This window comes from Drosophila gunungcola, chromosome 3R (assembly GCF_025200985.1).
Source record: "Drosophila gunungcola strain Sukarami chromosome 3R, Dgunungcola_SK_2, whole genome shotgun sequence".
NCBI lineage: Eukaryota > Metazoa > Arthropoda > Insecta > Diptera > Drosophilidae > Drosophila > Drosophila gunungcola.
The window spans coordinates 21,338,200-21,363,309 of NC_069139.1; the positions used below are offsets into that span (position 1 = coordinate 21,338,200).

At 44.9% G+C, this 25,110-nt stretch overlaps 5 protein-coding genes across 6 annotated transcripts; 1 reads left to right on the forward strand and 4 right to left on the reverse strand.

The window, feature by feature from the left end:
* Positions 1-662: 662 nt before the first annotated feature.
* On the reverse strand, positions 663-4,037 carry LOC128266735 (soluble guanylate cyclase 89Da). The gene is made up of 2 exons (XM_053003452.1): positions 3,261-4,037; positions 663-2,769 (listed from the first exon to the last, which is right to left on the reverse strand). The coding sequence occupies exon 2, from the start codon at positions 2,756-2,758 to the stop codon at positions 755-757; it is 2,004 nt and encodes a 667-aa protein (XP_052859412.1). The 5' UTR covers positions 2,759-2,769; positions 3,261-4,037; the 3' UTR covers positions 663-754.
* An 811-nt stretch (positions 4,038-4,848) lies between these two features.
* On the reverse strand, positions 4,849-6,200 carry LOC128266428 (COP9 signalosome complex subunit 5). Of its 2 annotated transcripts, none has more exons than XM_053002939.1 (3): positions 5,837-6,200; positions 5,211-5,781; positions 4,849-5,145 (listed from the first exon to the last, which is right to left on the reverse strand). In XM_053002939.1, exons 1-3 carry the CDS (start codon positions 6,095-6,097, stop codon positions 5,000-5,002), a joined length of 978 nt encoding a protein of 325 aa, XP_052858899.1. In that variant the 5' UTR covers positions 6,098-6,200; the 3' UTR covers positions 4,849-4,999. The 2 variants fall into 2 exon arrangements, with proteins under 2 accessions (XP_052858899.1, XP_052858898.1); XM_053002938.1 differs by having other exon boundaries at positions 5,205-5,781.
* A 670-nt stretch (positions 6,201-6,870) lies between these two features.
* LOC128266800 (titin) lies at positions 6,871-20,006 on the forward strand. The gene is made up of 7 exons (XM_053003593.1): positions 6,871-7,328; positions 7,396-7,623; positions 7,706-7,749; positions 7,923-9,541; positions 9,610-9,693; positions 9,754-10,020; positions 10,635-20,006. The coding sequence occupies exons 1-7, from the start codon at positions 7,155-7,157 to the stop codon at positions 19,691-19,693; spliced, it is 11,475 nt and encodes a 3,824-aa protein (XP_052859553.1). The 5' UTR covers positions 6,871-7,154; the 3' UTR covers positions 19,694-20,006.
* Positions 20,007-20,598: 592 nt separating this feature from the next.
* Positions 20,599-22,538, reverse strand: LOC128266804 (glycerophosphodiester phosphodiesterase 1). Its single transcript, XM_053003601.1, has 7 exons — positions 22,456-22,538; positions 22,261-22,395; positions 21,858-22,177; positions 21,618-21,769; positions 21,352-21,556; positions 21,115-21,290; positions 20,599-20,786 (listed from the first exon to the last, which is right to left on the reverse strand). The coding sequence occupies exons 3-7, from the start codon at positions 22,164-22,166 to the stop codon at positions 20,633-20,635; spliced, it is 996 nt and encodes a 331-aa protein (XP_052859561.1). The 5' UTR covers positions 22,167-22,177; positions 22,261-22,395; positions 22,456-22,538; the 3' UTR covers positions 20,599-20,632.
* Positions 22,539-22,770: 232 nt separating this feature from the next.
* On the reverse strand, positions 22,771-24,751 carry LOC128266805 (trypsin-4). Its single transcript, XM_053003602.1, has 3 exons — positions 23,822-24,751; positions 23,256-23,296; positions 22,771-23,199 (listed from the first exon to the last, which is right to left on the reverse strand). Exons 1-3 carry the CDS (start codon positions 24,439-24,441, stop codon positions 23,048-23,050), a joined length of 813 nt encoding a protein of 270 aa, XP_052859562.1. The 5' UTR covers positions 24,442-24,751; the 3' UTR covers positions 22,771-23,047.
* Positions 24,752-25,110: the final 359 nt, after the last annotated feature.

Below are 25,110 nucleotides of genomic sequence, written 5' to 3' on the forward strand. Positions count from 1 at the left end.
AGATCAAGTCTTGTGAAAAAAATTAAGTAAAGTTCAGTGAAACTAACTTCCAATTACAAAACGGTAGTCTATGACATTGGATATATATTTTGTGCGGTATTGTACTTGAATTAATTGCCCAATGTCTCGAAATTTAAGCAGCTCTTTCTCGGCACACGCACAATGACTTAATTTAATTTCTTTAGGGAGCAGGAGAAAAGGCCCTGGACCCAACTCCACTGGAGGATTCAATGGGCTTATGATGGTCCTGCGCGGATGGCGTAGCTGATGGTCTGCAAAGTGACACGCAAACCGCCCATAAAAGTTATTAAAAATGGATTTTCGGAAATGGGGGTTGTCTGTTGTTAATGGCTAAGGCGGGTAGTGAATTAAGCATTTGATTGTGGAAAAAGGGGAAATATGTCTCGCAGTCCTATTTGTTAATAATAAAGACCTAATTATTGTTGGTTTTTCGTAAGTATGAGTGAAGACTATAAAAACGGGTCTAGGGTCCTAACTTCCTAAGTTCCAAAATACAAATTGAAGTTAATTTTTTAAAAATAAAAATATTCTTAAGAATTTGTCAAAACTATAATAATTTTGATATTTTTTAATTAATAGTTGTGGAGCCAAATCTATCCAGAGTTGAAACATAAATCCGAAAGAGGTAAATTCCCTTTTATTGCAACGAATTACAAAAGCTTTAGGTGTCATACAATTTTGCAGTGCTTGGTGCTCAACATTAAGATTCATTAATTGTCATTATTGTCAATCCCTAACGCTCTGGCCCCTCCAGTAGCCAAAAGGTCTCCATCTCGCCCTTGCCTTTGACCTTGACGGTGCCGCGCGACTCTATTTTGTAGCCCACTTGGCGGACTTTCTCGCCGGTGTACTTGGATAGCTGGGTCTTCCAGGGATCACTGCTGCTCTCCATGCGCGAGGCGGTGTTAACGGTGTCTCCGAAGAGGCAGTACCGGGGAACCTTTTGGCCCACCACTCCGGCCACAACGGGTCCTGAGTGGATGCCAACCCGAATGGCCACGTCTTCCAGGTCGTGAGCCTTAAACTTTTTCATTACCCGCAGGGCCAAGTCGCAGGCGTGCTCGGCATGCAGAGGGTTCACGTCTGGAGCACCAGAGACAGCCATGTACACCATGCCCACGGTCTCCACTTTGTACACGAAGGGGGAAATGATCTCCTCGTCCAGGGCCGAGAAGACCTTGTTCAGGGTATTCACCGCCTGCATGGCTCCCTGAATGCTGTTCAGCCCTTCGTTGTAAACGTTCATCACCTCGAGGAAGATGACGGACACTTCCTCGAAGCTCTGGCACACCTGCTCCTGGCTGAGTCGCATTCTCTCGGCAATGGGACGAGGGATCATGGAGTAGAGCAGTTCATCGCCCTGCCGTTTCCAGGAATCTGCCAGTTCCAGGGACTTCTCCAGCTCATCCGATCGCTGCTCCTCCTTCTCGAACATGATCTCCAGCTTGGAGCAGTGCTGCCATCCGGCCATCACCAGCTCTCGACTCAGGCCGTGAGGGTTGAGATCGTTCAGGTACAGACCAATGCCGTGCAGCTCATCCAGATTCTCGATCAGCGGACTGCACAAGAAGATCAGCGAGTCCACATCCTTGATGTAGAACATTTGACCCTTCAGCAGGATAGACCGCAGGCCCTGGGACGATCGACGTTCTCCAGTGGCCGGGTCGATCTCCACCTCGCCCGAGGCTCCGTCCGCATCCACCGGATGCGCTTCGTTGAACTCCTTGGCCTTGGCCAGTGCCATTGTCTGGGCCTCGTTCAGGTCCATCTCGTCGTAGTTCTCAAAGTCCATGTTCAGAACGGCGTCGTAGGCAGCTCGGTTGTGCCCGGTGCGGATCAACTCGAACTCGAAGAGCACCGCTCTCATCTGGATCAGGGTATCCCAGTCGATGGTGGTGTCCTTCGGCCGACGGCAGTGGAACAGGTCCATGACGTGGGTGCCGATGAAGCCCTTTGGATTGGCACCGGGATTGTGCATGATCCACGTCTCCACGATCTTCTCTCCGGCATGTGTGATTCTCATGTCGTGGTTCAGCACAATGGTGAAGGGAAACAGGTCGAGAAACACGTCCAGTTTCACAGTAGGCATCTTTAGCTGCGATGGATGTGCCTCCGTATTGACACGCTTCGCCATGTACTCCCGGTTGTCGAAATCGAGACGGTACTTTACAATCACGGTCAGAGGGCCTTCCGTCAGCTTGATGGGTCCGGCGGTGCCCCCGCTGATGTCGTTCTGGCTCTCGATGACGTAAGCCTTGATCTCCAGCCCGTAAAACTCGCGGGCAACCTCGGTCATCTGGCCAATGAGATACTTGGACATGCCGGTGCGACTGCTCCTGTAAAGGATCACCGCTCCGTTGTCGTCCATATTAGTCAACTGCATGCTGGGCGACTTCATCTTGGGGTAGGTAAAGCGCATGATCAGATGAATGTTGTCTATGGACTGCAGGAAATCGCAGAAGTAGCGACCCGTGGACCGAATCATCTTGTCGTAGCCGAAGTTACTGAAGAAGCGGACGAAACAGCGGCCAAAGAAGTTCATGCAGAAGTCAAAGGACTCGCCCGTGCAGGCGGACAAAGCCTCGGCGATATCCGGCATTAGCTTGTCCGGGTATATCTGGTGCGTCTTGAAGCTGTTGTGCTTGCAGTCGATGATGTGACACACCTTCTTCCAAATCTCCAAGCCGTACTCCTCCTGCACGTAGTGCTGAACACTCTCGTAAAGCATTCCATACATGGCTGAAAATTCTGAAAAAATATTTTTTATATATAATAGTATAATAATAATAATTAATAATGATAAAGGAGTTTATTAACTAAAAAAAATATATATATATATTGTAATAGGACGTTACCTTCCTGATTTTTTATATGATTAGAGTATTATTCAAACGTTTTTAGAGACATTCTAAAGAAAATATTATTTATTATATTATACTTATTCTTGTCTTATAAAACATATATTTTTTTTAGAAAAGAATCAAAAATTGTACGTTCTTTGATCAAGTTCCTTGCTAGTCCATTCAGTTAGACCATATATTTTTTAACAACCTGATAGGTAGTGACGAAATAGGCAAATATAAAGTTAAATAGCTTTAAAGTTTCCCTGTCAAATAAAATAGATTACAATAAAACATAATTTTCAGGGAGTATAGTGTTAATAACCACTAAAATTTCCCTGTCAAATAAAATAGATTTAAATCCTACGTTAAATCTATTTTGCTTTAAGTTTCACATACCTTGTTCAACAGGTCCCAAAGGAAATGCGTTGGTTTGAATATCCGTTAAAAATGTACCGTGAATTGAATTGCTGGCCCGTGTTGCTTGTCTTTCAGCTTAAGTTGGTAATTTCCTGTGGCTAATTTATTTATAACTCCACGAAAATTCAATGTATGAACACACAATCTGGGGCATATGCTGACTACAGTTCCCAAGGCAATATACACACGCACTAGCACTCAGCGAACGCGTTTGCCATTGTTGTTACTTTGATTTTTATTGGATGGGTGCTCACGACTTTGAGGAGGATGCTGTGGATGCCATGATGTCCTCAACCAGATTGGACTTTGTGTATCGTAAATACCAAGCTTCGCAGTTCGCATTCAGGAGGCGAATGAAGCGCCAGTCGTTTGACGCCAGGACTTTTATAGTCGCTCGGCATTCGCTTTAGACTCCTCCTTCCCCTTTGCTAAATGGTGGGTCTGGCCCCCTTGGCAGTGTTACATTTCATGTCATTGCTCCTTGTTGATACCAATTGACGGTTACTTTTCGATAAAATATCAAAAAATGAAAGTTTTATTGCTTCTCTACCAGTAACTTACACGCACAAACAGCGAGTTTGTCACGTAAATCTTTATGCAGGCTTTCGTTGGCGTCCCCTCTTATATCTTGAAATTTTGTTTATTCTCCCCTTGCTTGTATCGCACCACAATTTACGTTTAATTTTAAGAGGATTTTAAAATTTCACAGAATAAATCCGCAGGCGCGCAAACATAAAAACAGCTCACATGCACACAAATGTTGACATTTTAATGAGCATTCCCTGCAGAAGTGATGATACCGGTTAAACAGGACTTGTATTTGCATTAGCACCCCCTCTTTTGGTACTTCACAGCGGCCATAAACGTGACAACGTATTTAATTAGTGTCCTTTTTCACCGCGCCCTTGTCCAACCAAATTGATTGGGCCACGTGCAGGAAGGGCGTTGACATCTCACTTGTAGCTTATGCTCCCAGGGGCAGACAGTAGACTACGGGTCTACTCGGGATTGGGTGGGTGGAGACCCATCGCCAGACACGCAATCTAGGAATAAAAGTTGTAAAATACGCCAACGACATAAATGATGAAACCACTTAATTGATGGGAGGTGCGCAGTTACTGCAGCCCCCAATCGCTAACCAGACTCTGTAACATTTACTTCAAAATTCTCAAGCAATATTCAAATCGATAGCATTCAGTTGCTCCTTTGAGGCCGGCTTTAAAGCCTTTAAAAATTCTCAAATTCCTAGTTATTCCAATCAAATAGAATCTTTAATTATTGTATCAAATAAGAAATATATGAAAATCTTCATATAAACATTCCTAGCAGTGATTATTGCACAACAAAATCGTTGAAAAGATCGTATATCTACGCTAGAAATAGATTGCAAATTGTTTCGATGCGAAAATAAGTTTTAAATAATCTGATTTGAGGTAAAAGTTCCTTTTATTCTTGGTACTCGTTGAGTAATAGGGTATTTTAATTTAAACCTGTGAAAAGTGTGTACCACAATGCTTCTTTAAACAATTAGCATTTAACTTTAATATTATCCAAATACAGACTCACGTTTTCAGTAATTTTATCCGCCTGAGGCGCCCCTATATTTTTTGGATAAGCTTGATTTAATTAAAATATTTCCCAAGGGAATGAGTTTATAAATCGCCTGATTGAACAGAAAATCCATTAATATTCAATAGAAATATTTCGTAAGTCTTGATCTATTTGCCCAGTCCGACCTTGTTGAAGAGTTTGTCCTTAACGATCTGAGCCATGAGACCGTGTATCAGTTCAATGGTTGAGCGGCTGCAATCCCGTGTGGCCTTTGACAGCTTGTCCTCGGAGCGCTTCTCGTTTACGTCGGTACCTGTGGAGTGCAAAACTGTCAGTTATATGCACAAATCTCGACCTCGACTCGTTATGTACCGCGACCTAAAAAGTTCTCACTCTGCTCCAGCTTCTCGGAAAGGTCCATTATCTGGCCGGTGGTGTACTCCGTGTTGGTCAGCAGTCCCGAGCTGCCCAGTGTGTTAACCCAGTACTTGTTCCACAGAGAGTCCAGCAGCTTGCGGTCCAGTGCCGACTTGAAGTAGCTAATTTCCAGGGGATAGTACTGCTTGCAGTGCACGCCAAAGTCCTCGATCTTGTTCAGCGGGATGGTCTGGTACTCAGATGGCTCCTCGTTCGGCGGCTTGTAGCCCTTCGGATAGGTGCGGAATGCCCCCAGGCAGACCTTGCCAGCGGAAACAGTGCGCACCGGATCGACCACGATGGCCACGAAGGGCTCCTGGTACGTCTGGTTGAGCATCTGGGTAGACACATCGATGCCGGATAGCCAGCAACCGTATCCCGGATGGCTGTGGTACCAGCCCACGGCATGTTCCATGCGGCCCACCTCCTTGGCCGCCTCCATGTAGGCAGTCATGTACTCGTAGGCCTGCGCCTGGGCGTTCACGCGTGTCTCCGTGCCCTCCACTGGCAATGCAAATGCATCCATGACAATCTGCAAAGGAACGATCTACAGTAAAGCGGATTGCTCATCTCCTACGGCCACTCACCATCGTGTTGTCTTCGACCTTGCCCAACATCAGACCCATCACCTCCAGCGTGCCGCCCGAGCGGGCGTGCATCACCATCTTGAGCAGCGCCAGAGCCGAGATCTTGATGTCCTTAAAGAAGTGCGGATCCTTCTCCCAGGGTTTCGCGTCGATGATCTGGCGCTGCTGCTCCGCATCGTAGCGGAAGATCTCGTCGCAGCTGGGCAGCGTCTGGATGTTGTTCTCCAGCTCCCAGGTTTTCTGTGCGGCGTCAGTGTCCATTGCGATTGTACTTTTGCCTAAATTTCCTGTCTTTTGTTGCGAATTTTTGTTTTATTCCGGCTCTAATCTAGGGATGACACTTACAAGTGATGGCACTATCGAAAGCTTAGTTCTCGGACCGCACTTGAATTCTTTGCACAACCAGTGTTGAGAAAGGTAGCAGTTGAGTGTAGTGCTGCGTACCTAAAGATAAACGTTTACAAAAATTATATATGTTATTAAAAATGTATGAATAGCCCTTACTTTATAATACCCTCATAAAGTTCGTTTATTACAAAATTAGTAAGATGTTGCTAACGCAGAAAAGAACACGTTTCCGACTTTAAAAAGTATAGACATTCTTGTTCAGCATGACTAGACATACCCTATAGCTGCCTTAGCAAACATTGGGTAAAAATGTATAAATTTATTAGTTTTCTATACATATTAATTCGAATCCATGCTTGATGTTAGCTTTCGTTTTCTTTAAAATATTAATGTATTTTGATAGTAATTCGCAGTACATAAATTGAACAGTAATTGGTCCATACCTTGCAACGCTAAGAGATTAACCAAGCCAGGGCTGAAATTTATGATAAAAGAAAGAAACACCTCTCATTTCGCAAGTGTGAATATTGACTACTTATACATATCCTTAACAACAATGCCTATTTAATAATTTATTGAAATTACTACTATTTCTTGCATTAAGATAGAAAATACTTTTACGTAAATCGAGTTGCCAGTTCCCGCGCCCTTTATTTCAAATGTAACGCCTATGCCGGCGCATTCGCCCCAGGTTGGCATGACTTGCGCGTCCATTGCAAAAAAAAATTCCTGCACAGAGTTTTCGGTACAATTAACTGACTTCGGCAAGCTCGTGATGTAGGCCGTAAAAAAAGCGTTTTATGGATTAGTGTAATAGAAAACAGTGATAAGTTTGTGGGTGTTGTGTGTTCGATTCAATTGCGTCGTCCGAGATCATCAATAGATTCGACGGCTTTGCGGCTTTTCTTAGTACTCGCTTCGGTATTCGTTTTCCCCGCACCCAAGCCGCATTTGCGACGCCGCTGGGAAAATGTCGCTGGAAGGCGCCAGATTGCGCTATGAGGACGAAAATGGCCAAGTCGTGGTCCTGGCAGCCAAGGGACGCACCTTCCAGGTGGGCTCCTACTTCAACTGCGACCTGACCATAGAGGATCCGCAGGAGGAGCGGCTGCTTTGTGAGATAAAGTGCGACGCATTCGGCAGGGTAAGTCTGAACTACAAACAACTTTTTTAGCCAGACGCCCTAACATCCCGGGGTTTTCGTTTTTTAGGTCAACATCTACAACAAGTCCAGCCAGGAGCCCATCCACTTGAACGACCAGGAATTCTACTCGTGCAATGGCAAGCGTCCCCTGCTCCACGGCTGTCGAATCACCATTCGAGACAGGGTCTACACTTGGGAATTTCCCAAGTCCTCGGAGACGCAGGACGAACCGAGCACCCCAAAGAGCACCACATTGGCCGTCGAGCAGGCCTCGAACTCCTGCCCCGCGCCGAAGGTTAGTGTCCACAATCTCCACCAACGAGTACAGTCTTCTAAGACATTCATACATGTTCCGAATTTTTTCTATTTGCCCTTAGCAATCGCATCGGCCGCAGATCGACAAACGCCTGACGGTACACAAGTAAGTGAAAAGCAGCAGGCAGACGCCACGCCGCCTACCTGGCCAACCCCTAAAATTTCTTGAATGTCCTCGACAGCAACAACAATAGGAAGAAACAAAAACCCTATTGCAAGCATGTGTTGCCTGGCTGTAAATGGTCCTCATAAATCCTTATTTCCCCGATTTCTTTTCAGCTTTAACTACAGCATTAATTCGGATGACGAGGGCAATACTTCCATAGAGTCGCGCGATCAGAACGAATCCCTCTTGGAGGTGGACAGCCTTAATATCTCCACTCCACCCAGCTCGGATATAACAGCCTGCGAGACTCCCAAAGTGAATCTGCTGGACTCCACGCAAAACAAGGAGAACACGGCCACTCCGTCGGGCAGCCATCTGAAATTGTTGCAGTTGTGCGCCCGCTCCGACGTGGTCATCACCTCTTTCTCGCCGCGCGAGACGGGCGTCAAAGTGGAGAAGTCCTTCACCTGCGTGCGCAAGCCGCTCAAAGCGGCTTCGGCCGTATCCACGCCCAAGAGCGTGTACAGCACTCCGAAGGGCGGCGTGCTCTCGGAACTTAACGACGACAGTTGCAGCCGCGATCTGGTGGACTTCAGTACGCCGTCCACCTCGCAGAAGGCCATGCGAGCGTCCTCCATGTATCTGATCGACTTGACCACACCCTCAAAGCTACGACCCACACTCACGCCCAAGCAGACGCCTACGACCATTACCGTGGACAGCACGGACGAGTCGTCCGATGCCTCGCCGCTGGTCATTGATATAACCAACTCCGCCACGCCGCCACCAGGCCCTTCGTCACGGAACAACACTCCTCGACGTCCTGGTGGCGTCACTGGCGCCACACCCAAGCGAACGCCCCAGTCCCTTATGAAACGGGCGCTTCTTACCAGCACCAAGAAGCAGATCACCGCCAACCAGACAGATAAGACCACGCCCGTGGCCAATGCCAAGCGCCCAGGATCGCTGTTAGAGGCCCGTCGACAGTGCCTTACCACGCCCCGTCGTTTGCCCTTCCACCCGGTTAGGCGGACGCCAGTGCACCGGCTGGATGAGCAGGCAAGAGGCAAGGCGCCCAAGACATCGCCACGCAAGCGAAAGTCACTCATGGAAAGTCCCAGGGAAAACAAGGTCTCCCAGCTCAGGAAGTCATTTGCGGCGGCCAAGCGCAGTCCCGGGGTTGACAAGAGCAACAAGCTGGTAGCCAAGGCACGGCGATCTCTCAATTCGCCCAAGAGCGCATCCCCAAAGCCGGGATCGTCGAAGCCGGCATCGCCATGTCCGATTAACACGTTTAACTTGCCCCAGAACAAGTGCTCTACTCCGGAGAAACTTGACGATTCAAAGGACGAATTAAGCCGCACTTTTACAATCATGGATGAAACCGAAGGAAGGGAACAGAGTGGGCTAGGAACAGTTTTTGAAGCGGTGGCTGCTCTTGTCACTGGTGAAGTAGAAAATGAAGTGTCTTTTAAGCTCGCATCCGAAGTAATTGAAAAGAAAAGTTCTTCTGTCGAAGAGGAAGTCGAATTTGAAGAGGAAGAAGTGAATTCTAGGAAAGATGATGCCATACTCGATGAAAAAAATAGAAAACTGGAACCTTGCGACGAAGATGTGGAGCCAAACGATTTAAAAACTGCTAATGTTGAGGAGGTATCAACAAGATCGTCAGTGGATAGTCTACAAGACAAGGAGAAAACCATTCCAGTTAACGAAAAACCAGTAGAATCTGTTATCGAGGATAACATTTGTGAAGAGGTTCATGCAAACATTCCAGAGCCAGCCAATAATGGTAAGTGAAAATATTTTGAAAAAATATATTCTCACGAAAGTAAATAATTTTTTTTTTAACGAATACAGCTAGCTCTGATGGAATAATTGAGGATCAAATTTGCGAAGAGGTGGCATTGGAGACTAAGTCTACTGATGAACCTGTTGAACTGGGTAGGTATAAAATGTAATTTTTTAATTAACCTAAACTAATTTTGTAAACTATTGCGGCAGGCAAGACATCACAAAAGGTGAATGAACAAACTCCAAATGTTGAAACACCCGTACTTAGGAGAAGTTTGCGCCGACTCTCTGTTGACCAGAGGGAACTGACCACAACGCCCCGGCGGAGCACTCGTAGATCCTCTGTGGACACCAACAAATGGTCTACGCCAACGCGCCACTCGAAGCGTCTGATGAACACGCCCAAGCGGGAACATCAAGTGGATGAATCAGTGGGCGACATGGGCGTCATCTTGGAGGAAGATGGTCCAGCAGACGGTGAGTGACAATAATTTAATTTAGTTTACTGAACTCACACATTGCAACCTACTGGAGAAATGTTCACTGCACTTTTAAAAACCAAAACAGTTACTGAAGTTTCGTAAGGCGCAAGGTCCTACTATGTGATTTTTATACGCGTTGCTCTTGATTACAAAATATATGTATAGGTTTTGACTAGAATAAAATCTTGATCACCATCATTCCCTTTTGGTTTTGCAGCAATATGTACTTATATTAAAAATTGTTGAATAATTTTACCGGCAGGGTGTTCCAGGATAAAATCGCTATAATTACCCTTTATTTTTCTTTATTACTTTATTTTACTTTTTTGTCGACTAAAAATGTCATAATCACCATTAGTAAAAATCATTATATTTAGCAGAGTTTTTTTGGTAGAGTAATAAAATAACAAAAAAATAACCGAAATTAAATTAATATTATCTAGCTACAGTAATTTGGTGCATATAAAATCATATTAAGAAGTAAACGTTGTATTAGATTTTCCTCACCGTTCCCATAACAAAAATAAAGTATAGTATTTAGGTCGATTGCTTAGGAAGAAGTGTGTTCAAAAAAAAAAAAATATTTTATTGAGATACTTTTTGTTACAGAAGAGAAATCGGCCATCGCTGATGACGAGAATTATGGCAACGAACTCCCCGTCGATGAAGCCGATAAAGTGGACTACCACGGCTTGAAAGATTTGTTAAAAACACCCAAAAATTGTAGCACGCCACGTTTTAAAGGACTGAGGGAAATGATGCGCACGCCGAAGATTCCCGAATCACCCATTTTGGGAAACTTAGCAGAGCTGTTGGAAACCTCTGCTGGTAGCACACCTTACCACAAAAGCAAGAGCATCACGGTGGCTCGCGTTGAGCAGGGAAAGACACTGGAGGGAATTTTGAAGACGCCCAGCGCCAGGAATATAATGGTGCCAAATGAGCCTGCTAGTGCGGTATTGAAGTCTCGCGAGGATTCTTTGGCGACGACCACCGAATACGATCTGAACATGACGAATAACACGTTGCATTTGGACAAAATCTTTGATGACATGCCCGAAACAACTGGTACCAACTTAGAGGACACCGAAGCCGAGATAAATGTCACTGCGATCAGCACAGCGACTGGTGGGGATCCCTTGGGTTCCTCAAAGCTGAATGACTCCGTGTCATCGGAGGCTCTGATGACGGACTGTAATACGGCAACAATGGGCAATTCCCTTAAGGATCCTCTGACCAGCACCACTTACAAGGCTTCGATGCAGGCCGATCTGAATCTAAGCGCCTTCAGAGATGGTGGGTCAAGGACCACCTCGCCCAACCCAAACGAGATGAGCGGCATACAGTTGCTGGATCAGACTTCGGACTCTATGTTTTCCGAACCTCTAATAGTGACGGGTGTGGAGTCGTGCGACGTTACTGTCGACGAGACAAAGGCTTCGGGTCAGACCTTTCAGCCTGCGGATCACATTGAGGATCGGTCCGACACAGATTCCAACGTTGGTCTTACCGAGCCCTTAGTATTTAGTGATGATGAAGAGGAGCAAGATGAATGCGAAGGGACTCCCAAAAAGCCTAAAAGTTTCGGGGAAACATCTATAGCCTACGAGCTTCAAGAAACCGGCGATTTGCTTGACAACAAATCTGTTATTGAGACATCAGTTAAAGAAAAAGACATGGATTCTAATATTGAAGTTTCACTGATTGAAGTTGAAGATTCCACAACTGAGGGCAGTATTAACGTTACAAAACCAGCAGATGACGAAATTCTTAAAGAGAAATCTCTGATAATCGAACTAGATATTTCTAAGAATAAGGAAGCAACAGGTCAAGAAAATAATGAATCTGCCGTTGAGGAATTGACGATCTTAGAGTCCGAGATATTTCCCCTGGACACAACTGCAGATAGTTCTGTCATTCCTTCGAATGTTTCTAGCTGCAGTGTGGTGGACATTTTACCTAACTTTGATGTTAAAGCAGTCGATTCCAAGACTTCAAACCTTGCAAGTGTAAAATCTACAGAAGTTTTAGCTGTAAAAGCTGCAGAGAAAGACGTTTGTCATTTGGATCAACCACAATCTGAACTTGAAAAGAACGCTGATGAAGAATCTGACAAACCACTCACTGAAACATCAACTTCCGAAGGACTTTCAGAAGAAATTAATAATTTGTCTCTGAAAAATGCCTCTGAATCTAATGAACCAGTCATTATCAAGTCAGCATCTGAAAAATATCCACAAGAACCCAAACTTAAAGACAAGCCAACTGAAGCTGCCACCGATCAATCAGTCATCGAACCTTTATCGGAAGAACAAAAAACTGATAAGGTGTCTACTAATCAAGATAGAAATCAATCCATCATCGAATCTACACCTTCCCAAGAATATTCAGAGGACAGAAAGTCCACCACTAATTCACAAACCAAACCTGATCTCCCTCTTCAAAACACCACTAATGCAACAACTGGTGATAGCGTTGGTCAGGGATCAGAACTACTTCCAAATTGTGAGGGAGCTCCTATCGGCGAGATCATTGTGTCCGTTATAGATCGAGATCAAAGTGAAGATCAACAGGGCAGTCAAAAAGAACCTACAATTATTTCTGCCGAAGAGACGGGAGGTCAAATCAAAGCGAAAGAAAACCAAGAAGACTCTTCAGGACTTGAAGACGCAGCCAAGAATGAAACTTGTTGTGTAGAAACGGCAAAGCACATATCATCTCCCAGATCAACAGATGAGATCCAACATTCTGAAGTTGTGGATTCGACAGTAAAAGCGACTGGAACAAATTTGGCAGCTCCAAGTAGCATTCAAAATCACGATGACCAGCCGAATGTGGTAACTTTATCGGGTGCGGGCGAACTTTCTAAAGAAAAATCCTTAGATAAGCATATAACCGAAGATATTCCGAAAGATTTAACTTTGATAGAAACATCGACAAATGCAAATCCAACTGAAAATCCTCAAATCAGCGGCCAGGGACCATTATCGCCTAAGATTTATCCAGATGCTAAAGCTGTCATGTCATCTCCTTTGGACAAAACTTCCCACATTGAAGAAAAAGAAGAGGAATCATGCAAAGAAGTTAACTCCGCAGAGGAAGCTGAAAAATCAAGCGAAACCGGACATGAGGATGAGGAGATTCATATCGCCAAATCGGTTATTGATGATCACACTACTATAGATGAAAGTACGCAAATTGATAAATCAATTACTGATCAGCTCAAAGATGAAAGTACGCAAATTGATAAATCAATTACTGATCAGCTCAAAGTTCCTATTCTGGAAGAATCATCTAGCCAACTTATAGTACCCCCTAATCAAGAAGAAGAAACAGACAATCTGGTTACTCAGTTGGATACAACAAGCCAAGTTAAGGCAACTCCATTAAAAGAATGTTCATTAATTGAAGATACCCGAAAAAATAAATCCCAAGAAGATTCTAATCTGGAAGAACCAATGGAAAATAAGGCTTTGGATCAAAAGGCTGGCGAGGAAACTGACGAAAAGGTCATTCAGTTAGATGCCTCGAGCATAGTAGAACATACTTCACTGGATGAATGTTCTCTAAATGAAGTCTCCGCGTCTGTTAAGCCCGAAGATGTTTCTATTCTAGGGAAATCATCTAATTGCGACCAAATAAAGGAGAATAAAGAAATGGACAAAAAGGAAGTTGACGAGTGTGGACCAGACAAAGATGTGATTCAACTAGATGAATCAGGCATTGCAGACCCAAATCCGATAGATGAAAGTTTACTAACTGAAGACTCTGCCCCTAAGCAATCCAACGATATAAATATTCTAAAGGATAAAACAAAGCAAGATGAGGATATGTATAAAGAAGAAGCTGCAAAGTGTGTGTCTAAAACGACAAAACAAAACGGATCTGACGGTGAGGTGATTGACTTGGATGCCTCGATCGTAGTTGAGCAATCTATACTGGTAGAAAATTCTTTGATTGAGCAATCCATTACCGATGAGCACAATAAAGTATCTATCTTCGAGGAACCATCTAGTTTCGAGAAAACAAAGCCAATTTCGGACACGGAACAAAAGGAAACTGAGACCGCAGAAACTAATATAGATAAATCCTCTTCCAATAATCATGGAGTTGAGATAGTGGAGCAAACCGAAGAGTGTAATGTTTTGAGCAACATGTTACACGATAGTCAAAATATGTCTGTTGATACTGAGGTTCATAAAGAAACTGTTGTAAAATTGACTTCTACGGGAAAGTCCTCCGAGACAGAAAGCTGCCAGAATATTTTATCAATGACCGCCGAAGTTTCTACAAAGCATAATTCGGACTCTCGAGCAAATGAATCAGATAAGGACCAGGAAGAAATCTCAATTCACGATACATCTGCACCAGAAATCGAGCTAAAGGTTCCATATTCCAATGACCAAGAAAGTTTTGTACGTCAAACTGAAGAAGACGTATCTAGTGCAATCGCTGTAGAGCAGGAAGCATCAACTAAAGTACAGGAAACTGTAAAGGAAGCAATGGAAACTTTTGCCAAAGCCAAGGAGTTATCTGCAGAGCAGCCCCAATCAGGTGACCAACAGAAAGATGATACATTTACCCCACAGAAAAAGCCGTCTGAAGTTACTTGTACCGAAAGTCAAGTTGAAGTTATTGATTTAGATGATTCCAGCTCGAGCGCCCAGTCAAAAGCAAGTACTTCTCTTTCAGTTGCAATGCCAACAGAGGAGCTTCAGGTATCAGATGAACTAGCTAAGCCAACGCCTTTAGAGAAATCTGTCACTGACACTGCCGCTAAAATTAGTATGAAAACTGTTACCACTTTGGATAATCTTGAGGACGACTGCGTTGCACCTTCAAAGCCTGAAACGACTCCATTCGAAGCCACTGAGAAAAAAGGTACCCTTACCGAACGAATGGAAGTAATTGATTTGGACGATTCAAGTTCTAGCGCACAAGGACCTGAAACAACGTCAATCCAGGAGATTGTTGTAGAAGAACTTGTTGAATCAAAAGCAAATGCATCTGTTTCATTTGCGCTGCCAACAGAAGAGCCTCAGGAATCAGATAATGAGCCAGCGCCTGCAAAAGAGTCTGTCACTTTGATTTCCTGTCAACAGATTGATACAAGAATATCAACTTCTGAAGCCACTTTGGATAACCTAGAAAAAGACAGCATTGCACCTTCTAAAACTGAAACAACGCCGCTCGAATCCACTGATAAAAAAGATATGCTTACGGAACAGATGGATGTCATTGATTTGGATGATTCCAGTTTAAGCGCACAAGGACCTGCAACAACGCAACTCGAAACCATTGACGAAAATATACTAGCAACAGAAGAGCCTCAGGTACCAGATGATCTTGTTAAACATCTCACTGCCGCTGAAAATAGTGATAGAAGAGCAACAACTTCTAATGCCATTTTGGATATCCATCACGAAGAAGACATATTACCTCATAGTCCTGAAGCAAAGCCACTCGAGTCCACTGATGAAAAAGATACACTAACGAAACAGATGGATGTCATTGATTTAGATGATTCCAGTTCAAGCGCACAAGGACCTTCAATAACGCCACTCGAAACCATTGACGAAAATATACTTTCATCAAAGGTAACAGAAGAGCCTCAGGTACCAGATGATCTTGTTAAACATATCACTGCCGCTGAAAATAGTGATAGAAGAGCAATAACTTCTAATGCCACTTTGGATATCTATCACGAAGAAGACACATCACCTATGAGCCCTAAAGCAAAGCCACTCGAGTCCACTGATGAAAAAGTTACAATAACGAAACAGATGGATGTCATTGATTTGGATGATTCCAGTTCGAGCGCACAAGGCCCTGAGTCAATACTTCTCGAAACTTTTGATGACAAAGAATGTGTTGCACCAAAAGCAAGTACTTCTTATTCTGTTGCCGTTGTATTGCCATCAGAGGAGCCACAGGTATCAGATGAGCTAGCTAAGCCAGCGCCTATAGAAGAAAATGTCAGTGCTGCTAACAAGTATGACGCCACTTTGGATAACCTTCCGAAAGAAGGCGTTGCATCTCCTGAACCAGAAACTATGCAAGAAATGCAGGACCAGAAGACACATGATAAACCAGTAGTTGACGACCACGCTGCAAAAGAGTTATCAGACCAACGAAAAACGGATCATGGTGAGATTGAACCTGTTTCAGAACTACCAAATTCTGCAGTCGTGCTTGTACAGGAAGTTTCAGCCTCAAACGCTAATGCTAAGCAAAGCCAAATCAAAACAGAAAATAAACCAAGTGAGGAGCTTGATCATAGTACTTCAGATTTGGGTACTGAAAATAAAGAAAAAGTCGACCTAAAAATGAATAGCTTAGAAGAGCCAATTTCTGTGTTAACGAAGAGAACTCGCAAGCCATCGAATCACGAAGATAAACTCTCATATGAAGGTGATTCGAAACCAGCAAATCGGGTGACTAGAAAGGGGTCGTCTTCCTCTGATAGACCTGCAGAGGCTATCGGATCTGAAAAGCCCAAGAGGAGGGCGCGGAAACCCTCTGCTGAGGTTGATGACCATGAAAAGGATAATAAGCAAAAGGATGATGTCCACGTTAAGCCCAAGGGACGAGCTAGAAAGCCATCAGCGGATGTAGATGAGAGCAAACAAGAAGACATCTTAGAAAAAAGAAAAGGACGAAGTCGTACCCCATCAGCAGAAAATTCTGAGCCGATCAAACAGAAGGAAAATGTTGATGGCCATAAACCGGAAGAAGTCCTGCAATCCATCTTAGAAGAAGAGGCGGATCCACGAGTTGACACGCATAATTTACAAGAAGGTGAGGATACCAACAAGAAATATATCGAAAGCTCTACAAAACGCGGGCAGAAGGCATATGCAAAAGAAACAAATGCCACTTTGGTCAAGCAAGATAGGACTCAAGACGAACTTCCGCAATCCAATGAAGATCATTCGGATCAAGCGGAACAACAGGAACCTCAAGAACCTGTTAAGGAAGTTAATGCAATGCCAAACCCAAAAGAAGACGAAAATATCAACCAGAAGAATACAATAGAAAAGCCTAAAAGACGTGGGCGTAAACCATCGGCCAAGGAAACGGAAACGACATCGGTCAAGAATGAACACACTAAAGATGACCTGAAGGCCACCAACAAAGACGAATCTCCGCATTCCAATCAAGACCATTTGGATGGCTCTAAACAGCAGCAGCCTCAAGAACCTATGCCAGTTGAGACCTTAGAGGAAGAGCCAGAAGTGGTTTTAGAAAAACCCAGTAGGAGGGCTCGCAAGGCATCAGAAGACGTAAGCCTAGTATCAGACAATAAGCACAAATCAGATGAACTTCATTCTATTGAAAAGCAGAATATCGAAGACCTTGCAGAAGTTCGCGTGGAGAAAACAAAGCGCAGAGGACGTAAACCATCGGCAGAGGTGGTGGAAGCCACCGGAAGTAAACAGCAGGATGATAACACAGAAGAGACCAAAGCGGAGGCCGCGCTGGCATCTATTGAAGAGGAAACCAAGCCCCAAGTGCGAGCACGAAAATCCGCCGAATTTTTGTCTGCTAATGTCCAGGAAGCAGCTAAGGACGATCACATTGAAAAACCCAAGCGTCGGGGTCGCAAGCCATCAGTCGACATCGATCATGTGGCCCAAGAAGTTCTGGAAAAACCCAAACGAAGGGGTAAAACTCCAGCAGAGCACGAGAAGCACTCTAACGAGGATGAGAAGCAGGAGCCGCCGTTGCCAGTTGTGGGGCCTGAGAAAAAGGCCAGGCGCAATGCGCGCAAGGCTTCGGCTGAAACTATTGAAGCCGTTTCGACCAGCGGGGAGGAACATCTTCAGCAAATTGCAGAGGCAACCGAGCCGGATTCGGAATCAGAACCAGCGCCAATTAATCCGCTGCCCAAGGAGGAGGAGGAGGCACACATAAAAAAGAACTCGCCAGAGAAAACGGTGGAGATCCCATCTCACTCACGCAGGCGTGGACGCAAGGTTACCGAAGATGAGGCCCTAACAACTGCGGACATAGCGGAGCCGAAGCCAAAGCTACGGGGACGCAGGGTGTCCTTGGATCAGGAGCACAAGGAGGACACCTCATCAGAGGTTGTGGAACTGCCAGCGGCAAAATCAACGCGGCGGGGTAGAAAGCCGAGTGCAGATGTGGAAACGACTCCACTGACTGCGCCGGAGAAGAAAGCTCCTTTGCGACGTGCCCGCAAGGCTTCTGCGAATGTCGACGACGGGACGCCAGTGACCAAGAAGCCGACAAGCCGACGAGGTCGCAAAGAAGATGTCCACGAGGAAGAACAGAAAAATCAAATTGATTTACAGAACCTGTCCACGGAAAATGTGCCGGCAACCGTTGTCACCATTAGCTCCCCCTCGAAGACTAGCGATGGAGAAGAACTTACTCCGCGGCGGCGCGAGGGCCGCAACCTGCCGCGTAAAAACTACGAAGAGGCGCCAGACGAGGACAAGCCACACTCCGCATCGCGCCGGGCACGCAAGCCAGCGGCGAGCAAGGTTATGATCAACAAGGCGCCAGAGCAAGATGCCCTAACAGCGACACCCATATCCAAGCAGCCGCCCATCGAGGTGGAAGACACTCCCGACACCAGCAAGGCGCCAGAGCAAGATGCACTGACAGCCACAGCCAAACAACCGCCCGTCGAGGTAGGAGACACCCCCATCAGTTCGCAGCGGCGCGAGGGACGCAACCTGCCGCGCAAGAACTACACGGAGGCGCCTGATGACAAGCCCACATCGGCTCGCAGTCGCCGGGTGCGCAATCTCACAGCGAAGGCCCTGGAGTTGATTGTGGACTCCTCGCCGCGTCCGGCGACTCCAAAGCGACCCAAGGGCAAGGCGGTGGAGGATGAAGAGCCCCCCGTAAAGAAAGCGGCACCAGAGAGCCCACCAGCAGCAGAGGCGCTGGCGCCGGAAGATGAGCCGGCGCCCGCAGCCAAAGGTCGCGCTACACGTCGCAAGGCAGACGACGTGGCCGATGCATCGGTGCCAGCCAGTAAGAGAGGAGCTCGCGATCTTCACAGCGAGACGGAGGAGTCGGACCACAAGCCGGCCAAGAAGAACGTTCGCGCCACGGCACGCAAAGCCAAAGCCAAAGTCGAGACTGACCCGGAGGAGCATCCGCCCACTAAAAAGGCGCGAGGCGGAGCACGTGCCAAAACACCTGTGGCATCTGCGCCGGAAGATGAGCCGGCGCCCGCGGCCAAAGGTCGTGCTACACGTCGCAAGGCAGACGACGTGGCCGATACATCGGCGCCAGCCAGTAAGCGACTATCTCGCGGTCATCACAGCGAGACGGAGGAATCGGACCCGAAGCCGGCCAAAAGGAATGTTCGCGCAACGGCACGCAAAGCCAAAGTCGAGACTGACTCGGAGGAGCATCCACCTCCAAAGAAGACGCGAGGTGGATCACGTGCCAAAACACCTGTGGCAGAAACAGAAGCGTCTGCCGCTAATCAAGAGGAGGAGCCAGCCAAGAAGCCCGCTGCTCGAAGTCGAGCACGAGGCGCGAAGGCGGTAGAACCAGAGCAGCCCGTCGGGGATACCCAAGTCGGAGTCGCCGCCTCCACATCCGCGGCGACAGTGCGCGGTGGACTTGGCAAAAAGGTGCACTTTGAGGCTGCGCCGGAGGTCGCCACTCGATCCCGCCGGAAGTAAAACCTATCTATTTTATCCAGAAGCTTGCACCACTTTGTATAATTTGTTTTGGTTATCTTATAATATTGCATTTTTTCCACTTATGTTACTAAATTATGTATAAAAAGTTTGCATTTATAAATTAATCAAGGCACAATAATATTTAAGTTTATTGTTAATCCCAATTTTCGGTGGGTCATAGGTGGCTCCCTTCGCTCAGAAATGCAAAATCCTTAATAGACTTAAGGCATTCACATTATTGATACATATATATAGTTTTACCTTTAAGACACTATCAAAAACCCCCAAAAATAATAAAGATTCATAAACCTTATGACTGAAAATTGATTATTGAAGATGCAGGAATATGGACTTAAATCAATCGTTGCAATCATCTTTATTTGCTATTATCATCATAATAAAATGTAGTTTTCATTTAAACTGGTTTTTGGTATAGACATTTATCTTATGTTGGTAAACATTTTTTTAGGATTTTGATTACGTTCGGGAGCTGGGTAACAAGGGGAATCATATAAAAGCTGGGTGTATGTATACCTAAATAACACATCCAAAAATCATACGCCATATAGGGCATATGATGGTGTGCAGAGTACTTAAGTAAAAATATTGTACATCGCGTAAAGCCTATACAAAATTTGAGAACATGTTCGTATAAAATAAAGCAAATAAAATCCATAAATAACAAAATAAATAAATCGGGACGTCAATATTAAACGATAAGCTTAACTTAAGCAAAGCACAGAACTTAACTAAATCATACTTTCAATCTCACTGGTGCTGGTAAACTGGGAATAATACTTTCTAAGGCTTCTACAAAACACATGCGTACGTAAGCTCTTCTTAAAGACTAAGCTCTGCCAGCTAAATGCAAACAGTTTTGTATAAGTGTATGTGCGTCGATCTAAGTCGTTTTCGTTCGTTCAAATCCCCAAGATGCTCTTAGGCCTTCATAAGAAGATGCGGCTCGGACCGCAGCGAATCCGTTAAATACTGGATCTTCATAGTCTTTTGAAAGTAGCGCTTCTCGTTAGGTGAATTCACCATGTAGACTATTGGACGGACACCCACGTTGCGCCACAGATCGGCAATGTGCCTGAAAACGAAAATAACATGTTTATTTTTATACCATGAACAGCAAGGCAAAAATCAAATAGTGCCAATTAAAAAAAAAATTAATTTATTAAGGGTTGCATACATTAAAATAAAAAAAAAAACCGTTTTCTTTTGCTTTTAACGAACAGTTTGCACTTAATTTGAGTTTATTTTTAATATCAAATTTATATGTTGAAAAATTGTGCAGTTAATATTTGAGGTTTTATTTGAGTTAATGACTGCCAATAAAAATAAAAATTTTTTTTTAATTTTAAAAATTGGCTACTGTTTATGCCCTAATTAAAGTCGGCAATAATCTAATGACTTACAAGTTTATCTCTTCTTTACTTAGAAAGACCACGCTTATTCCGATTACGGGAGCAATGATGTTGCGCAAAATAGCACCGTAGATTGAAGTAACAAGTGTAGAGGACTTGAGGATGGCCAGTGACAAGAAGGTCTCGTGCCAAAGGCCGCAAATGATTTCTGGCTTCAGCTTTCGCAGCTGCAAATGCAAAAAAGTTAGTCAACCAGATAGTTAAGTGAATGGATGGATCCCGACTCACCTGGTAAATAGCAAGTGGTGAGCGACTGATGACAACTGTGCGCTGGGTAAACGCCTCGTCGGTGGTCATAAACTTCTGCAGTTGGTCGAGCATCCGGGCGCTGGTGTCGTGCAGGCGCAGAAAAACCGTGGCCTGGTCAGCCTCCGCGTCCAGGAACTCGGCGAACTGTCTGAGTGAGGCCATCGATTCAGGCTCGTACTGCGACCTGTGTGCGATGACATGTAAAAGTGCCTAAAGAACATTTCCAGTTGACTGATGTGCCTTACCCCATCGGATGGTATTCCGTGATGTTTAGCTTTTGCAACTCGTCCAGCGACTGTTGAGCCACATTCATGCGTTTGGGGTTGGCCAAGACTATTTCGCCGCAGGACGTGAGGCCGGCATCCAGAAGCACGTTCCGATAGCCACGTGCGAGGCACTGTTTTCACATGTTTTCAAGGGGGTGGAAAAGGGGATGTTATTGATTTTTGTGCTGCCAACCACCGGCTCGTGACGTCACCACCCACCTTTTTAATGGCTGCCTTGGAGTTTTCGGGCGCATCGAAGCCGGCCGCCCGGTTGGCGATGGCCCAGTAGCTGGGCCGATCCTCCGGCGTGCTCAGCAGGCTGAGCAGACGCTTCTCGTTGGGACTGCGCTGCAGCTTCACGAACTTGGAGGCGATGCAGACGATGAGCAGAGTGAGGGTACACCACGGTATGGCCAGGTTGCAGAACAGCCAGAAAACGTTGAAGCAGAAGAGGATTAGGCTCACCGAGCAGCACAGCAGCTGGTAAATCATCTTGAGGGCCAACCACAACCAGCGCCAGTAGGACATTCAGCACAAAACTAGTCGGGTAGTCGGGATATTTAGAGATATAGAGTGCTGATCTGGAGTGCCTTATGCCCGAGCCCTTTTCAGACGCACTTACCCTAAATAGAATGCGTGCCGCACTCCTCCTCTGCCACTCCCTCGCCCGATCTTTGGGATAACGTGCTCCGCCTGGGCGATTGCTCCTATTTTGTGAATTTCACAAACGGATTCTTTTCCACCCCGGATGAAATGGCTATAGTTTAAAAGATACTATTTATTATTTATTATATTATAATATTATAATTTCGCGTACATTTTCCCAGCCAACTGTCTATCGGTGCGTCAGCTTATCGACTATCGATTATTATCTATCGGCCCCAATCAGCTGTTTATGTAACGGTGGTTAGGCCGCGATTTTTTAAAAGTAGATAGTATCTACCAGACACACGAAGGACTCAATATTTTTTCTAGAAATTATATTTATAATTTTAGCAATATAACTTGTTCTTCAAAACACTTCAACAGAATAAATAGAAGAATCACATAGATATACCAACAAGTTGTTTAGCTAAAGATTAATTATACGCATATAAAAAGCTCACGTAGGAATTAAATAATTTTTTTGTTAGGAGCTTTTTCTTTGACTTGTAATGTGCCACTTCTTGATGTTGTGTCTTCGTCCTTTGATTTTTGCTCAGTACTAGTTTTTAATCAACGAACATGCCGCTATATAGTCAAACCAAACAGATCTAATTGATCTTTTTCTTTCAATTATATGTATACTATAATAGATCTTTGAGTTGTCTACATGATCTACAGATCTAAAAAGGAATGAATTACGAAAGATTAGATCTTATGTATGCAGAAACATTTTCATTAATTGGTTCAATTTATTTGGCTAAAATCTACAACTTTGTGAGCAGGCGTATCCAGCGGCGAATAGTGGGATGGGCTAGGCGGGTATAGACTCCCGGATAGTATGGGTCCGCACAGCCCACTCCCCAGGATACTATTCCGATAAGGGTGCCTTGAGCGCTAATCGGTCCTCCGCTGTCACCTGCAAGACCGATCAGGTTAGGTTCTTTCATTATCAACAAGGCGATTAGAACTCACCTTGACATGCGTCTGTGTTTCTAGCGGCTGCACAAAACATTCTGAAAGATTGGTAATTAAATGTTGAGACTTAATTGACTCAGTTAATGTGTCGAATCGCTGAAGTGTTTAGCTTTTATCAGGCTTTGCTTTTTTGTCTTTTTTTGAAGACTAAGAAATATTGTTATTTGTAATTGTGTTGAAGGGAAATCTACAAGATTGTCTCATTGACTTGCTTACTGTTCAAAAACATTTGAGTATACTTAATACACAAATTGCATAGAATTACGAAACATAAATTGTATTTTTCGACAATATTTTATGGGGTCAACTATTCAGAAAAAAAAATTGTTTTCATTTTCCCTTTTTCTAACCAGTTAATCAATGAAACGCTTATTATAAGGAAATCATCAATTTCAAAAAACAGCACAAAAATATATATGTAATGATTGCTATCAAATTGAATAATTTTAAACAACATCTGGAAAAACATATATCGCTGTCACATTTTACTAAATGATTTGGAGATTTATCAAATGTGTGTTTATCATGACCGGTGTTTCCCTTTCCCTACTTTCCCTACTTACGCATCGGTGACGCCTCCATGGTGTCGCAGGTCGTTGTGACACCTCTCCTGGTTAACCGTCAGGACGGTGGTGCTCTTAAGAACCGGTGACAGGACGGGATTAGTGGTGCTCATATGTCCCCATCCTGAGACAATGGCCGACACACTGTCCGAAATATGTTCACCAACGGCGGGCAACCGAATGGGCGCTACTTTGCCCAGCGGCGAGCTGAGTGCTCCGTCAGCCGTTCGCAAAAGGGCCACGTCGAAGTTCATGTCAGTTCGATCGTAGGCTGGGTGCTTGTGGATGGCCTTCACCGGCTGGACGGTGCCGCCAGTGGATCGCAGGACGCTGCCCTGGCGCAGGGTGAACTCCCGGGGCTGCTGCTCGTGGCCGTCGATGCAGTGGGCGGCCGTGATGGCCCAGTTGCTGGACAGGATCGAGGCGCCGCAGATGTGCACCGTTTGGCGGCGCAGCGAGAGCTGGTATGGAAATTCGCCTTCAACCGCCTCGCGTCCGTTGACAATTCGACTGTCCGGCGTTCTTTTGGCTGCGGCATCTACGCGCGATAGCGATGCTGCCAGGATCAGACTGATCCCAGTGAGCAGGAGGCAACCGATCGGGAATCGAGGCTTTTGCATGGCTCTGCGAACGAGTGGAAACTAACCAGCATTTGGAATCCGTAAGTCGATATATTTCGCTGACGCTTTATCAATTGCGGCCGTTATCTAGTCGGGTACACGGTTTCTGAAGAAGCTGCGCCGTAATTAGCCATTGTCAGTTCGGTTTTTTCACTGGCTATCTTCCAGACTCTGTGATTTTATTACTCTTTACAGCGGTGACGACGGCAATGAACTTCCGCAAGAGCATTGGGGAGATAGGGATATGCAGCAGTGGGTCGAGGAAAGCAGAAAAGGTTAGCTCTTGTCGATACGCAGTAGAGCTTTGTATTTTCTATTTTCCGAAAGATTTGTCGAGGTGTTGTTGGCAAAGTTAGGTCCATTAAGACCGGGCTATCAGGAACCCAAGGATGAGTAGATAGTTGAGTACAGGACCGGATCTAAGTGAAAGTGAAAGGAAGCAAAGAACCAAATCGTATTTTTGGGTTTAAATCATATACGATGTATATGTGAAGTATATAGATGATAAAGATACGATCAAATCATAAATTTATAATACATTTTTTAACCTACATTGTAAGTATATAAAATAATAAAAGCAAAATGTACAATTTTATTAGATCTACTTTTTTATTTCAAATGTTTTATGTTATCAACTATATTTTTTTGTGTTAAATGTTAAAAAAAAAA